This window comes from Anolis carolinensis, chromosome 2 (genome assembly GCF_035594765.1).
Source record: "Anolis carolinensis isolate JA03-04 chromosome 2, rAnoCar3.1.pri, whole genome shotgun sequence".
NCBI lineage: Eukaryota > Metazoa > Chordata > Lepidosauria > Squamata > Dactyloidae > Anolis > Anolis carolinensis.
The window spans coordinates 268017490-268035135 of NC_085842.1; the positions used below are offsets into that span (position 1 = coordinate 268017490).

Sequence of the window (17646 nt, forward strand, 5' to 3'; positions counted from 1 at the left end):
AGAGATGCTGTTCTTGCTTAATATAGTGCTTAAGAAATATTACCCCACCCCAATCCAGCCAGCCATGGCAACTAAAAAAGATTTAATCTTGACAATTTTTGTTTAAATCCCCAAAAACAGGAGATGTGTGAATCTTTTGGAAACCTGGGGGGGGGGTGTTATGTTGAAAGCTGGTTATGTTGTGTAATTGTAGAGAAATTCCAGGACATAGCTCCTGTATTTTGTTTTTTTAAAAAATTCTGCTAAAAACAAAAAAATCTCCAAAAATCAATAGATTAGTGAAACGTTCTAAAACTTGGGGGGGGGGCAGTGTTAAATGTGTCCTACCTTTGTAGCAAGTTTTGCCCCAATAGCGCTAAAAATAACGGAGAAAGGAGCTCCGGAACCCCCCCCCACAATTACTTTAACGAAATATTAACAAAATTTTGTTACTCTTGTAACAGTAACCTTTTTTTCACTAAAATACTTTAGAAACTAAACACAGATGCCCTCTAATTTTATAATGACTTTTGAAACATATTTAATTGATTGCACAGCCTTAACAGTCAACTTCTGCCAAATATTGGCATTCCTTAAAAGGTGTTATTTCAGGTTAAAAACTGTTGGGAGTTTTTTTTGGGGGGGGGGGGGTTTATAATTTTTCTACTTTTGCAGAATCCCCATGAAATTGGAGGGCCTACTATAATTAAAATAAAGATATGATGACCTGAATATAACCTGAGGCACCTAATTTTACCACAATTAGTATAAGATGGGGGTAGGAAATGCAGCAGCTACTAGTAAATCTCAAAAATAAAAATAGATATTGATAAAATTACATTAATTGTGGCATCAGTAGATTAAATGTTGTTGAATATTTACATAAAACTGTAATTTAAGATAATAAGACTTTAATAAGATTAGACTGTCCAATTCTGATTACCTATATACTCGAGTATAAGCCGACCCGAATATAAGCTGGCCAGGACCCTCACTTGAGTATAAGCCGAGGGGGGATTTTCAGCCCTAAAAAGGGGCTGAAAAACTTGGCTTATACTCAAGTATATGCAATATGTGCACATCAATACAGCTAGCACAACCAACCAGAGTATTTTGCTTTTTCCTCCATATCTGCAGGTATCTGGACAATAGTCTTTTAAACACAACTTTTAAACATAAATGTAAGTAAAAGAGCATACTATAAATTTATAACCTCAATCATAACACTTGCCTACTTCAATATAACATTTTGTGAGTTGTCAAGCAAACACCAGCTGCACTAGTATTTTTCATAAATTGATTAGCTTACAGTACATATTTTAAGTAGATCCTGTGAATCAGCTGCACTAGAAGCATGACCACCCCATCAACCTTACTGAGAGATAGGCTACCATTTCCACCTCCTCAGTGGTTACTGGAGAACATCAATTCCATCAGTCCATTCACTGATAATATTTAACAAACTAGCTCCTTTTGTTTCTTCCTCTCTTTGAATAGCTTCCATTACATCTGGTCCTCATACAAAATTCATTTGTATTAAGATCTGATATCTGAATTTGCTTTTTGACATCTTCTTCCCCACCCCTTAGCTTTTTTGAATTGTTCATTTTAGAGTATAAGCCTTAGGACATATGCCATTTTATATATTTACTAACAGGTAAGGTGCTCGGAAACTCATTTCACCTGATAAGGGGACTGAAGGCACTTTACATAAATTAGTAACAAAAGGAAGTTACTGGGCAGTAGACCTACCTGTGGTCCTCATTTGTGGCAATCAAGCTAGAGACATTACGCAATATTCCTCCTCCACTTTCAATGATGGCTAAAGTATTTGTTTGACTCCGGTAAGTGAGCGTGCCAACTAAAAAGGCAAGAGCACCATCCACAGCACAGATATCAGCTTTATTCTCAGTGCAATGTGCTGACAAATTCCATAAGGCACTCAGTACACTTTTTAGAGTTGATTCCTACAGAGACAACAAACACTACATTATAGTTCTGGAATGCAACCTTTAATTAAACAAATTCATGACAACTTTGATACTATAGTATTAAAACTATAAGATTGGATATTGTCTGGTAAAGAACCTGCAAAAAATCCAAAGCTATTAAAAAAAGCTTTTGCTTCACTGCTACAAAATCTCATACCAGAACACCAGTGCAATCCTAAGCATGGATTGTACTGGTGTTCTGGTTAGCCATACTAACTAAATGGAACTTTCATTTAATTAAAGATGCAAGGATAGTATTGTAATTTGATCAAGCAGGTTTCACTGAAATCTATCTACTACTTCAGCTGATTTTGCTAGGATTAAAGTGCAATAAACTTGGTTTACTATTGCTTTGCTCACAGATGTCTTCTGTCACCGAAACAGAGAGGGGCCAATTTGCAAGTCATTTCATTTCATAGAATCATAGAATAGTAGAGTTGGAAGAGACCTCATGGGCCATCCAGTCCAACCCCCTGCTAAGAAGCAGGAAATCGCATTCAAAGCACCCCCGACAGATGGCCATCCAGCCTCTGCTTAAAAGCCTCCAAAGAAGGAGCCTCCACCACGGCCCGGGGGAGAGAGTTCCACTGCCGAACAGCTCTCACAGTGAGGAAGTTCTTCCTGATGTTCAGGTGGAATCTCCTTTCATTTCATTTCAATTTCATTTTCTTGCAACTTCCTAATCTCATATTCCCCCCCCCCCCCAAAGGTGCCAAATCCTTCAAGAGAAGAGAGGGAAAATGAGATTATATTATTTTTTGTGGTTTCCCTCTTACCCATCACAATTATTGAAGTCCATAAACTGTCCATCTAGCTTAATATTATTAATGCTCTCTGGTAAATTCCTCTTCAGCATTCTGGGAGTTTCTTTTTCCAGAAATGAAAAATGATTTTAGATAAATATTTTAAAGAGTCGTCTGTAGTCTATACCTTTTTAACTTCCAAAGCACACTCCATCAAGGCTTTCACACTTCCAACTTCACGTAATGTCTTCTTACTGTTCACATCTGCTCTCCAAGATAAGTTTCTCAAAACACTTGCAATGACCTATTAAAATGCATAAAATGAATGTGGTTCAAAGTTTATAATCTATGTGTTTCCAACATCTGATATTTTCTAAACACCAGAAAACAATGTTGTGAGTTAGCAGGTAATTAACCAGTAAACCATCTACATTTCAAAATGCAAGATTCCTTAATACAACTTTATTAGATGAAGGATCTAACAGCACAAGATAAGGTGTCAGCTTCTTCTTATCTTAATAAGTACATGTCTATACTAAGGTACTCCTGATCAGGATTCTCAAATGCTACAAGTAAAAGATAAAGGTAAAACGTAAAATTATATTAGTGAATGAATAGCTGACTTGGTTGGATTTTGAAACAACAGGGACATATCATTTCATGATGTCTGTGACCATAATCCCCCAAAACCCTAGTCACTATGGCAAAATTGAAAAGATTATGGGGTTTGTAGTACCAAAAATCTGTAGAGCACCACATAGCCTAATACAGAAAAAATAAGAAAATTTTAAAGTATGGAAATAGCAAGGATACAGATAACAGAGTAAGAAAATCCACCGATAGTGTGTGCTGCACAACACACATGAAATAAATAGTAGTAGGAATGTTTCAATAGGAAATAAGATGTACCTGTTGCAGATCCTCACTTTCAGATTTTAATTGGGCTACAAGAGCCCTCATGCAACCCTTCATCGAACACAATGTCGCCTATTGAAAGAAAAGAAAGTATATTATATAAAAACAACAATAGATGAATCTGTGTAATTATGGCACTGTTCACATGTTAAAATATTTAAAAGTAGAATAAAAAATTGGGCATTTGTAATTTCTGTCCATATTTTCTGCACCAAGAATAGCTAAAAAACCAAAAAAAGCAATAAGTAAAAATAGTTTGAAAATTCTAAATATATAATATAATATAATATAAATCAATAAAAAGAACATGTAAAAAACCGACCTTATTAGCTACATCTCCAAAGGTTAAATTTGTTAGGGCCATTCCAGCATATCGTCTTAATGTGACACTATAGTGATCATTTGTAAGCCCATACATTTCACAATCCACCTGAAGCAATTCTGCAATGGCCTGCAGCCCCCCTGCGAAAGTGATTGAAATATTTGTTAGAAATAATTATTATTCTTAACCAACATATTTTTCTTCCTAGTACAGCAATGTCAGAGACAACGGAAAGGAACAATGACAAACTCTCTTAATTTCAACTTAAAATGTGTTTAAACTAAAGTAATATGGAACATGCCAAGACAAAAGCATCAAGCAACTTAAGGAAATGAAAGAAAGCCAACTGGCTCAAATTTCAGACAAAACCTCTTAACCAGGTTCGATTATTAGTTTATTTTAAAAAGCTTGGATGGAGAATCCATGGCTTGTGTGATGTTATTGTACTGGAACAACCATTATTCCCAGTCACTGGCTATGCTGGCTGAGGTTGAAAGAATCCAGAGCCCAACAGTATCAGGAGGCTATATTATTTCTGTCCATGCCCTAAATGTTGGAAACATATTTCCTAAGTCTAATATTTATTTTATTTAGATCCCATTTTTCTTCCAAGTGGGATTCAAAGTGGTTTATAGTGTAAATTAAAACAGAGCAGTTAAAATAGTATGAAAGTATAAAAGTTAGGAAAATATAAAATAGTACATCAAATTATAACACTATGTTTAAAATTAAAATAACTAGAAATACACAGTGCATATTAAATCTTAACTGCCAGTTAAACATTACTCCACCTAGTTAGCCCAAGGCTAAATACCTGTTTAAATGAAGAGGGTCTTTGCAAAAAACAAAAAAAAACAAAAACAAAAAAAACATCAAGGGGCAGCAGATTGAACTTTCCTGTGAAGTAACTTCCAAAGTCTAGGAGCAGCAATTAACCACGTCCACACCAAACAAGCTTGGGAAGGTGGTGGGATGGAGAGGAAGCCCTGCCCTGAAGATCATAAGACTCAGGCAGCCTTATATGGGGAGATATGGCCTTATATGGGGTGCCCTCAGTGGCACAGCTGATTAAAATGTTGAGCTGCTGCATTTGCTGACCAAAAGGTCAGCGGTTCGAATCCAGGTAGCAAGGTGAGTTCCCACTGTTAGCCCCAGCTTCTGCCAACCTAGCAGTTCGAAAATATGCAAATGTAAGTAGATCAATAGGTACCGCTCCGGCGGAAAGGGAACAGAGCACCATGCAGTCATGCTGGCCACATGACCTTGAAGGCGTCTACAGACAACGCTGGCTCTTTGGCTTAGAAATGGAGATGAGCATCACCCCCCCAAGTCGGACACAACTAGACTTAATGTCAAGGGGAAACCTTTACCTTATGGGCGTTCAGATAATCTGGACCCAAGACATACAGGATTTTACAGTCAAAACCAACATCCTGAATTGTATCTGGAAATGGACTGGTAACTAGAGAAGCGGATGCTCCCTATAATCAACCCCAATGTGCAGTATAGTTGGATCATTTTGAATCTGATGAAGTTTTTGAATACTTTTCAAAGGCAGTCCCATATAGAGTGATTTAAAGTAATACAGCTAATACAGTAATACAGAAAGCATGTGCTATAAAGTGATGCAGTGGGTGCACTATGAACTCTAGAACACTGCCGAAACCTAGGCATCCAGGTTCAGGGATGAATCCAAGAGTACACCCAATCTACAAACCTAAAATTTCAAGAGGAGTGTAACCCCAGCACAGGTTGAATCCCTAATCTCTGATTAATCTTGCAACTGACTTGGAGAACATGTCTTGTCTGGATGAAGCTCCAATTTGTTTGTCTCATCTGATCCGTTACTGAGGACAGACACAACTTCAGCACTGAGACATATTTATAAAACTCTTTTAAAATTGTACTAAATCATGTAAAAATGGTACGTAGAAAATGCAACACTGGCAGGGGTACTTTGATTCTACTTTTCCTGCATGGCAGGGTGTTGGAATAGATGGTCCATGTGGTCTCTTCCATGATTCTATTATTCACTACCATTCTGACTGTCAATACCATTACCAAAGTTTGCTGATGTGCCCATAAATTTTTGCATACTATTATTTTAAGAAAATGCAAGACATATACATGCGCAAATAACAGCAAGTCTATGGAATGAAGGGCATAAATTCTAACTCCAACTGGTGACCTTTCCTACTCCTACTCTGGCAGATATTTCAAAGTATTATTTTGGGAACATTTTATCTGGGAGACATGAGTTCAATTCCTTTTCAGCTAAGAAGCTCACTTGGTAGATTTGAGCAGTACCTATTTCTCATCTTAAATTAATCAGAGATAGGTGATGTGATTATATATGGTACTCTAAAACTCCTTAGGACAGGGCAGACTAAAGATAACAGATTGATGTGGGAGGTTTTCTCTTTTTCTGTGTGCCCTGGTTATGTTAGTACCTGGCATACGTCTGTTAAGTCAGGAAATTTTTTGTGTACTCTGAAAGGACACCTCCAGAATTTCTAATGTAGGAGGAGAAATGATCCCAAGTAGAGGGTGCAGTTAACAAGGCTTCTTTATCAATCTGTTCAGCATTTTCATGCCTATCCATTTTCAGTTATTGAAAAAAGCGTGATCATTTGAAATAGACTAGGTAGGCATTTGATACAGGTTCTTAATTATGAAGACTTACACATGTTATATACATTCATTAATCTTAAAATGCCACAAGGTAGTACATTTTGGAGTCTGTCCATTTCTAGAGTATTGCTTGAACCAGCAACATTTCTCATGCCACACAAATGTTGTGACACTTGTGAATATAATTTAATGGATTATTTTCTTGTAAATGATATATTGCTGTCACAGATTTAAACAGCATTTAGCTCCTGTGTTCACAATATTGACAAGAGACAGCTTCTGGAAGGTATGCAGAGCCGAATTAGCTGGGATTAGCCGGGACAGCTGCAAATACTAACGAATTCTGTCAATATTGGTAAAGCTAGAAGAGAACTTACTGTACAAATAGACAAGGTTTACTCCAAAATCCTATCATTTTGCATAACAAATGTCCTTTATGAAATAGGATGAGGATAGATCTACTTTATTTGACATACACTCCCAGAAAGGACAACACATTTAATTATATAGGTGGGAAAGATAATGAAGTATTCAATAACATGAGCTGATAGAACTGCCTGAATGGATAAGAGGAAAAAGATTTTCTTGAAGTGCAGTGGAAATCTTTGGATCTTACCAAGTTCATTCATTGCATGCCTGTGCTCTTCATCAAATGAAAGCTTCATCAGAACGCATACTGCAGGACAGATCTGATGGTCCACTGGAGCTGGCACTGTGTCACAACAATGAAAACAATTTCTCTTTAATTTTACCAATTAGAAAATTTAAAGCATGAGGTTTAGGGATCAGGCTTTAAAATAAATCAAATGCATTCTAATTATCATTTAAATGTACAGTCTCTTACAAATTCAAAAATATGCCTAACTCCTGCCTCCATGTAGGGCAAGAATGGTTTCATGAACATGAACAAACAGAAGCTATAGTGTTCCTGTTAATAAATGAAATGGAGACATGTCAGAAAGGTTCACAGATATCACTAATCATTATCACCTTACACTAACAATAGACTATTACCATCATTGGCCTGTTAAGTATAAGAGCTATCCCTAAACAATCCTATGCACACAAAATGGATCACATGACCAGAGCATTAACATCTGATACTTCACCAAATCAAAGCCAATGAAGGATCTCAAACAGAATCAATGATCAGATTTGTAGTGCACATTTTTCAAAGAACCGTTTTCAAGACAGATGTCATAGCAGAGGCAGCTAATCCTTCAAGTCGATGTCTGGCTGTGATAATGGACTTGGGCGAGGACTATAACATTGAGACTGAGAATGCAGACATTAAAAAATCCCCACTGTTCTGAACACAAATTGAGGTTTTCAGGCTTATCATAAGCTGGTCAACCCCCTCTTCTCAAAAAACCTCAGAGACTGAATAACGTATTAACATTTTGTCACTTGATGTGAAGAAGGTAGTGAGGAGCAAGTAGTGAAGGGGAAGGGATTCATATCTTTTCCTACCTTGCGTATTCCAATGAACCAGAGGGCACAACCACTGGAGTCATGCACTCCCAGGAGGGGCCACAGGGGAGGATCCAGACCAAGCACAATCCGAAGACTCTAAGACCTCAATGGCGGAGCAGGCGGAGGATAACATGGTACATGTTACAACAGCTGTGAAGGCGGAAGAAGGCTGCAACAGACTGAGAAGCCACTGTCGTTGTGTAATCACACCACTGCTGGGACCTCACTCTGTGAAGACTGTGTGTTGACCGGCCGTGCACCGACCTCCACGCATTAAAAAAAATCACGCACAGGCGTCTCCCAAGAAAAATAAAAACAAACCAACAAAAGTCCCATGGCGATCAGCGAGAGGCGACGGGGGCAGAACTGTGAAATCTGAAAGCCCCTAGTCACAGACTGGCACATGGGCAATGGATACGGACTCAGTCGCTCTACCTCAAGATCCGAGGCAGTTGAGTAGTCTGGCAGCTGTATCCATGACTGAGCAGCCCTTTTTAGGATCCGCTCTGCTCGCCCCACATGGGGAAGGGGCTAGAAAAGGTGCCCTAAACATAGTCTGCTTCTCTTATCCCTGACTGGACTGCCACGTCCAGAGGGATCACCACTCTACAGCCAAAAAAGAGAAATGAATTTTGGAACATGGAACGTACGGACACTGTCGGATAACACTGACAGCGAACGCCCCGAACGCAGGACTGCTATCATTGCAAGGGAGCTGGGACGCTTTAACATTGACATAGCAGCGCTTCAGGAGACCCGGAGAGCAGGAGAGGGACACCTGAAGGAAGAAAAGGGAGGCTACACCTTCTTCTGGAAGGGACTGCCTGAAGAAGAGCAAAGAATACACAGAGTTGGCTTTGCTGTCAGAAATGACCTGGTGAAGCACCTGACTGAAGCACCCATTGGCATTAACTAACGACTCTCAATCCTCTGAATTAACCTTGCCAAAAACCAACAGGCAACAATCATATGTGCCTATGCACCAACACTAGATGTTGATGAAGACATCAAGGAAAACTTTTATTGGCAGCTGGACAAACGTCCTATCGGAGATACCTAAGGAGGACAAAATCATCCTGCTGGGGGACTTTAATGCAAGAGTCGAACGGGACTCCGACATGTGGCCAGGGATCATAGGAAAAGACAGGGTCGGAAACAGCAACTCGAATGGCATCTTGCTTCTCACCAAATGCGGAGAACACAACCTTGTCATCATCAACACGCTCTTCCGCCAGAAAAACAAGCTCAAGACATCATGGAAATACCCCCGGTCAAAGCATTGGCACCTCTTGGACTATGTAATTACACATGCCAGAGACCGTCGCGATGTGCTTCTCACAAGAGCCATGACAGGTGCTGATGACTGCTGGACAGACCACAGGTTAATCCGATCCATGATGGCTATCAAGATTGTCCCCAAACGCAGACTCCAAGGAAGAAAAATAAGGCGCAATATGAACACCCAAGCCCTTCAAGAGTCCTCCAAATGAGCCCTTCTCCAAACAACACTCAAGGACCATCTACCCACAGAACACCCCGAAAATGTTGAGGAACATTGGAACAAACAGAAGATCTCCATCATCACAGCCTGCGAAGAAACCATTGGATACCAAATAAGAAACATCAAGACTGGTTTGATGATAACGACAAAGAGATCCAACAGCTAATTGATAACAAAAGGAAAGCCTTTCAAACATGGCAGAGAGACACCAACTGTGCTGCTAAGAAAAAGATCTATGCCAGTGCAAAAACTGAGGTCCAAAGAAGGACCAGAGAACTCAAGAACATCTGATGGACAAAGAAGGCTGAAGAAATCCAACACTTTGCAGATACCCATGATGCTCAGGGATTTTTCAAAGCCACAAAGATCATTTACGGACCAAGAAACCATGGCATACAGCCTCTACGCTCATCAGATGGAACCAAACTTCTGAAGGACAAAATATCAATTGCACTACGTTGGAAAGAGCACTACCAGAACCTTCTGAATCGCAGCTCCAATGTGGCCAGAGGTTCTCTCACAAATCCCGCAACAACAAACCAGGGATGAGCTTGCAGCACTGCCTAGTTTGGAAAAAGTCAGCAATGCCATCAGCCAACAAAAAAACAACAAAGCCAACGGACCTGATGGGATCCCTACTGAAATCTTCAAAGAGGGTGGACCTGAGCTGATACAACAACTCCACCAGCTCATTGAAAAGGTGTGGGTGACCGAGAAAATCCCAGCAGACTTCAAGGATGCCACCATCATGACCCTTTTCAAGAAAGGGGACAGAACAGACTGCAGGAACTATCGCAGTATCTGCCTTCTAACCTCCGCTGGGAAAATCCTCGCAAGAATCTTTGCAAACCACCTTCTTCCTGTCTCAGAAGACATCCTCCCAGAACGGCTTCCGTCCCTCCAGAGGAACAGTGGACATGATCTTCACTGAACGTCAGCTCCAAGAAAAATGCAGGGAACAAAATCAACCTCTGTACATGGCATTCATTGACCTTGCAAAGGCATTTGACACAGTGAATTGCAGCGCTCTCTGGACCATCCTCCAAAAAAATCGGGTGCCCTGATAAATTTGTGAACATCTTTTGGCTCCTCCATGATGACAACAGTCTTGGACAGAAACAGCTCCCAAAGTGACCCATTTAAGGTGGAATCAGGTGTCAAGCAGGGATGTGTTATTGCCCCTACCTTATTTTCCATCTTCATCGCTATGATACTTCACCTTGTTGATGGGAAGCTTCCCACCAGAGTGGAAATCATCTATCGGACAGATGGCAAGCTATTTAACCTCAGCAGACTGAGAGCCAAAAACAATGTCACCACAACATCTATTATACAACTCCAATATGCCAATTACAATGTAGTCTGTGCGCACTCAGAAGAAGACCTACAAGCCACTCTAAACACCTTTGCAGAAGCATACAAGAAGCTCAGCCTCTCATTGAACATCGAGAAAACCAAATTGCTTTTCCAACAGGCACCAGCTAATCCCTCTGCAATGCCAGGAATACACCTTAATGGTGCAACATTAGAAAACGTTGACCATTTCCGCTATCTTGGCAGCCACCTCTCCATAAAAGTCAACATCGACACTGAAATACAACACCGCCTGAGCTCTGCGAGTGCAGCATTTTTCCGAATGAAGCAGAGAGTGTTTGATGATCGGGCCATCCGTAGAGATACTAAGGAACTCGTTTATAAAGCCATTATCCTCCCAACCCTGCTCTACGCCTGCGAAACGTGGACTGTCTACAGACGTCACACTCAACTTCTGGAGCGTTTCCATCAGCATTGCCTCAGAAAAATCCTGCAAATCTCTTGGGAAGAGAGGCGGACAAATGTCAGCGTGCTTGAGGAAGCAAAGACCACCAGCGTTGAAGCGATGCTCCTACGCCATCAACTCCGCTGGTCTGGCCACGTTGTCCGAATGCCTGATTACCGTCTCCCAAAGCAGTTACTCTACTCCAAACTCAAGAATGGGAAACGTAATGTTGGTGGGCAAGAAAAGAGATTTAAAGATGGGCTTAAAGCCAACCTTAAAAACTGTGGCATAGACACTGAGAACTGGGAAGCCCTGGTCCTTGAGCGCTCTAACTGGAGGTTAACTGTGACCAGCAGTGCTGCGGAGTTTGAAGAGGCACGAATGGAGTGCTTAAGGGAGAAACGTGCCAAGAGGAAGGCCCATCAAGCCAACCATGACCGGGACCGCTTTCCACCTGGAAACCAATGTCTTCATTGCGGTAGAACATGCAGATCAAGAATAGGTCTCTTCAGCCACCTAAGAACCCACCCACAGGACCCCATGGCTGGAAGACCATCATCCTCGAGCTATGAGGGATCGCCTAAGTGAAATGAATAGGTTTGCAATTTTAGGTGTATTGTTGGATCTAGTGCTGATAAAAAATCTACTTAATGTAACAACGAGATATTAATATAGAAATAGAGAAGCCTTACATTACAAGAATAAAATTACTTTAGCTAAAAGCAAATAAAAAATAATTGCCCATCCTAATTATTAACCACAATGCATATAGCTTTTACATACGCTATATACTCATGTGTATCTCTAAAATTTTTAGTCTTTTTCAATGCCTAGGTGAGGAAATGGCAGTAGTGACGGTCATGGGCAACTGGCCCCCTGAAGTGGTACTGGTGCTTCCCCCTCAACATATCCACAAATCATCTCAAAATCTGTAATTTTGGCCAAAAAACATGTCCTCAACATATACATGAATATGCACAAGATTAGAATTCAAAGCTGTATTGTTAAAACAAAAATTCACATTTGTTGTTTTAAACCTTTTAAAAAAGTTTCTGACATACTTGGATTTTTGTCTTGATCCATCCCTTGATCGTGTGCTTCCTGCCATTCCCAACACGTTTCACAGTAAGCTCGGATTTGTTCTAAAAGATGGAGGACACGAATTTCACGCCGGCCTCGCTTATCGTCAGGCTGGGAGTGAATGATGTTATGGAGTGCTGCACTGGCTCTGGCCCGGGCTTCCTTACTGCCCCGGGAGTTTCCCAACAGCACTGAGTCTTTATCATTGCCATGTAGAAGTTGGATGAGGAGGGGAAGACATCCCGACTGGCGCATAGCTATACAGCTGTCTTGGGAGCTAGACATGGCCAGCAAAGTTCTTGACATGTCATCTTTATCATGAGTACCCAGCATTGATAATAATGAATACACCATTTCAACCTGAAAAAGAAAAATTGTAACAACAATATTGTCAATTTTTATGAAAGTATAAAACAATAAGTAGTTTTGGGGTATCACCAGGAATATTTTGATGTGATTTCCAATCAATGTAAAGCATATTAATAAGTTTGAAACATTTAATGGAAAGAAAAAAAACTGACGTATGGCACCTAGAAGTAAGAAACATAAAGACCATTATTACATATTTTAAATATGTTGGTAGTCACCTTGAGTCCCATTACTGGGAGACAGGTGGGATATAAATGAATATATTATTACTACTACTACTACTACTACTACTATTACTATCTGCATAAAGTATTTTTGGAAAGGTGCTGAATGAGTTACTCCCAAGTTTTGGGGATGACGTTTACTTTTTCTGCTGAGATGTTTTTACTAATTTAGGATATTGATATTAAATGTGACTACTGCTGCTAGAAAAACAAGATTACAATTAAAAGTCCAACTTTTTAAGATTTTCTCAACAAAATATGAGAATATCCTGGATAACCTTAATAATAGTATACTTGTTAGAGCTTGAACATACATGTTATTTATGGAATTGTGGCATTTTGGAATAAGAAATATAAGCAAAACGTTAGAGTACAGTTCTCAACATTTGCAGTTTTGACTTTCGTGGATTTGATTATTCATGGATTTGATTAAAATGCTCTTTCTCAGAATCTCTTAGAACAGTTCTCTATGAATCTCTAGGTTTTCAAGTGCAGTCTGTATGATCACCTTCCAGTAGAAACTGACCACAGAATCATGCTGGAAGATCGAGAAATTCCTAGAGAAGAGATTTCTAAACGGCACTGTGACACGTTAGTGTGTCAGCTGCAGTGTGTAAGTGTGCCACATGAACGTAACAGAAAATGACAAAACTCTTGGAAATATATGTTATTATCTTACAAATATATATTTTAAAATGTAAATAAAAGGCCTTAATGAGATCTGTTATGTCCCCATACATTTCGTTAATAAAACTGATATATGTGCTTGTATTTCTTCTAAGGTAGTCATTTTAACAATATTTCAGTACTTTGATATTTAAATGAATATATAGGTAAATTATATGCATTTGCATATACATGTATTAATATAGTAAAAATACAGATTTTTCAAAATCTTTCACATCAGTTTCCTAAAATGTATAGGCTTACACCCCATATTGCAAACCCAATTGAAAATCCCCACTAATACAGTCCCACTGGATAATCATTACCCAACTAATACTCTACTGGATCCCACGCTCGTGGTAACTTTGAAAAAGCATTCTTGCTGTCAGAATTTAACTTTATGCATATGCAAAGACATAGAGGGCAGGCATTCAGATATGCTTTATCAACTACTATAAAATACAACTCAGCACAATGCATTAATACTAAAAATACCAGCACCCAAAGCACAACAGTGTGGAAACTGCAGCAGAAATTTATGAAATTCCAAACTGTTCCAAGGATGCTAGATATTAAGAACTTTCAAATTATATCTCTAAGAAACGTCTTTTTAAAAGGCAGCTTGTCTGAGGGATCTCAATGGGAAGCATTTTTTTTATTTTAGTGGCATGACCTGGAGAACCCAGTCTATCTGATATTGTGAAACAGGACAGAGCACAGCCTGTGATAAAACCTCAATAATGTAGAAGTAATGCCCTTTATATAAACATTACTTTGATCGTGCAAAGCAGTGTAAGCACCCTGTGAAAATCTTTGGTTACCTTGGTTCCCAGGTGGCTTGTCAGTCTCCGAGGAACAGAGTAACTACTGTTAGAACTCATAACACTGGATGTCTCATGGTCCATCCGAGCTGTTGAACTCTACAAGTTAAGTAACATTTTAAAATCTTAGCATTTTGCAATTCAAGTTTTTATGTTATGATTTAATTGAGCTAAGCAAGTCAATGGAAATCTCATTGTCCCAGAATCCTTATTATTAGAAAACTGATAAGGAATCAATCTATAAAAAGTCAAGTATAAGTTACACAGGAGAAGATAAGAGACATTTCACTCATGTGAGAGCATTTTATAGAATTTTCATCTGGCTCAATATTGTCTCGAGGGCATTTAAAACACTTAGATCTGGCAGCTGCACTCAACCATCAAATTTCCAAATAACCTTTCACCATTAAGTGCTCTTTTCTCCTGAACTTATTAAAAGCAGCTGATAGTACAACGCATTCAAATCAGAGATGTACAGTCATGAAGTCTTGAAGCCAAGCCCTATTAGGCATTGCTCAGGGATCTTGGTATGTGTAGCTTGGAGAAGAGAAAGTTAAGAGGGGGGATGATAATCATGTTCAAATATTTGAAAGGATGTCATATTGAAGATAGGGCAGGCTTGTTTTCTGCTGTTATAGACTATGGCACAGAGCAATTGATCCAAACTACAGGAAAAGAGGTTTCGCCTGAATATAAGGAAGAATTTCCTGATGTTTCCTGATGGTAAGATCTGTTCAAAAGTGGATTATGCTGCCTTGGAGTGTGGTGGACCCGACTTCTTTGGAGTTTTTAAAACTGACATTGGATAGTCATCTGTTGGGAATATTCTGATTATGTGTTCTTGCATGATGGGAGGTTGTCTTTTCCAACTCTAAGATTTTATAATTCTATGAGTTGCTCTCTCTTTTCTTGGCTGATAAAAAGATTGACAGATTTTGCCTGAGGAATCCTTAAGAACAGTGACATTACCTATAGAACCCTTCCAAAATTCATAATTTAACACACCAAAAGGATTGGGGATCCCTGTTTTAGATAATACATTTTTAGGGGGGGGGGGAAGGAACATAACTGAAGTAGAGACAGAGTGGGATGTATCAGGAAGGAGATGCAGCAGAACTCACTGAGAGGGAAAAATAGGAGATGGTGAAGACAGCCATTAGGCAAAAGAAAATTATCTGAATGTTTTTCAAAAAGTGACTGAGAACTAAGTTTTGCAAGTACAGCGATGTGCCTGTGGATCCTCTTATTGAAACTCACATTATCAAACTTGCGTCAGCTAAGCTGTGGAGCTTAAAAGCAGCCATTATGTGGATGATCAGTCAATGTCTCCTGCCACAAATCCTAGCATTTGTCAAAAAGGGCCTAAATTAAGCTGAACTATATTTAGCAATCAATACCACTGGCTTGGTTCCAAAGAGACATCAAGAAGAAAGGGTAAGAAGGTGATTTTGCTTGGCAACACCGAATTCTGCCTCAGAATGTAGCACTGGCCTTTGGGCAAAGGGACTGATGGAGGACAAGGGAATTGCTGAAAAGCAAAGACTCACTATAAGCAGAAGCTCCACTTTGCCCGATTTTTGGTAACCCCTCCTTTTTTTCTGGATGGTACAGCCCACCCCATCCCATCCAGAGGTGTCTTCTAACAGGAAAACCTCTTGCGAGTTTCATGACATTTTACATTTATGCATTTGATATTTTTTTATCACAGCAACAAAAACCCCAATCAACTTGGAAATATTCATGTTTCTCCAAAATGTAGTTGTCTCCTGACAGCTGCAACACTATCTGAAATAAGTAATATTTCAAAGGCTTTTGGAGGGATCTATTTTGTCTATTTTCACTCTTAAGATGTACAAAGGTGAAATGAGTTAACTATATTTTCAGAAATAAAATACCAGCATCACTCTACATCTCGTAATAAATTAAGCTTTCTCTCTCTGATGGATATCCATTATCCAAAATACTTATGAACAAAGGAGTGTTGGATTTTAGATTATTTGCATATAAATAATCTCTTTGAGATGGGATCCAAGTCTAAACATGAAATTCATGTATTAATTCAAGCATAGACAACTTAGGCTGAAAGTAATTTTAAAAACAATTTATAAAATCATTTTGTACATGAAACATAGTTTGTGTATATTCAATCATCAGAAAGCAAAGGTGTCACTATCTAAGCCTCCCATTTGAACAATTTCGGATTTTGGAATTCCAATAAGGGATGCTCAATCTGTAATTCCAAATGTCTCTCAGAAAAAAGGCCTTTAAATATCTATAGATCTTTAGGAGATAAATGAGTTTAATACTTTAAGAATAATTTATCCTAATTAATTCAAAATTAACTGGTCTGTTAAAAAAGCAAGGTTTTTTATTTTTTTCCAACAACTTCACATGATGTTCCTTCTGTAATAAAACACTTTTAAAATTATCTCATTAAACAAGAGTGTGTTCATCAAAAGTAAGATTACACAATTTTTACCATGTGTCACAGTATAATCATAATATTCTGAACAATCACAATCACCCATCTTTTATTGTTTTTAAATCTAATAAATATTTTCATTAGAATCTATAGTGCAGTCTCTGGAAAATGAATCAAAATAAATTATATTGAAACTAAGATAACCATTTAAGCTTTCCTGTCACTTAACTCTTGAGAAATATCAATTATGTTAGACAATGCTGACTATAGGGATTATAGGTCAATCAAAGTAAGTTATCTGAAATCAAATAATCTGAAGTATTTGAAGTCAAATAATAATATAGGTTTAAGAGATTAGAAAGATTTCATAGTCAAACAGAAATTAGGAAAATTGCAATGGTTTAAGGATATAATTAGAGCTAATGTAATTTAGAGATTCTATGGCATCCTGACATGTGATGGTGCTTGTGAAAGCATGCACTGCATGTCACAATATTCCCTATTTAAATGAATATACTGAGTTCTATATATAAGGAAAGGTTTGGATATCACCCAGATTAGGACATACAGCAAAACCACATCAGCAATCAATTAAAAAAAATCAATTTTCAACACAACTGGACATTCAAGAACTTATTTAATGCTTTAAATAACAAGTTTTCACCAAAAAAGCAAACATATAACTTGTTTTATTTTAATGCTATTTTAATAAAAAATTAAAATCATGTAAAATGAAATTATTTTCATTAG

The 17646-nt window shown here is 38.5% G+C and overlaps 1 protein-coding gene across 8 annotated transcripts in view; it reads right to left on the reverse strand.

Moving 5' to 3' along the window:
- The window catches only part of apc (APC regulator of WNT signaling pathway), a 101499-nt gene that overhangs the window by 11485 nt on the left and 72368 nt on the right, over window positions 1–17646 (reverse strand). For all 8 annotated transcript variants that reach the window (XM_008114016.3, XM_008114014.3, XM_008114015.3 and 5 more), the window contains 7 exons: window positions 14475–14573; window positions 12376–12754; window positions 7198–7293; window positions 3951–4090; window positions 3623–3700; window positions 2901–3017; window positions 1732–1946 (listed from right to left, as the gene is read on the reverse strand). In XM_008114016.3, coding sequence (XP_008112223.2) covers window positions 1732–1946; window positions 2901–3017; window positions 3623–3700; window positions 3951–4090; window positions 7198–7293; window positions 12376–12754; window positions 14475–14573 — 1124 coding nt within the window. The remainder of the gene's footprint in view (window positions 1–1731; window positions 1947–2900; window positions 3018–3622; window positions 3701–3950; window positions 4091–7197; window positions 7294–12375; window positions 12755–14474; window positions 14574–17646) is intronic.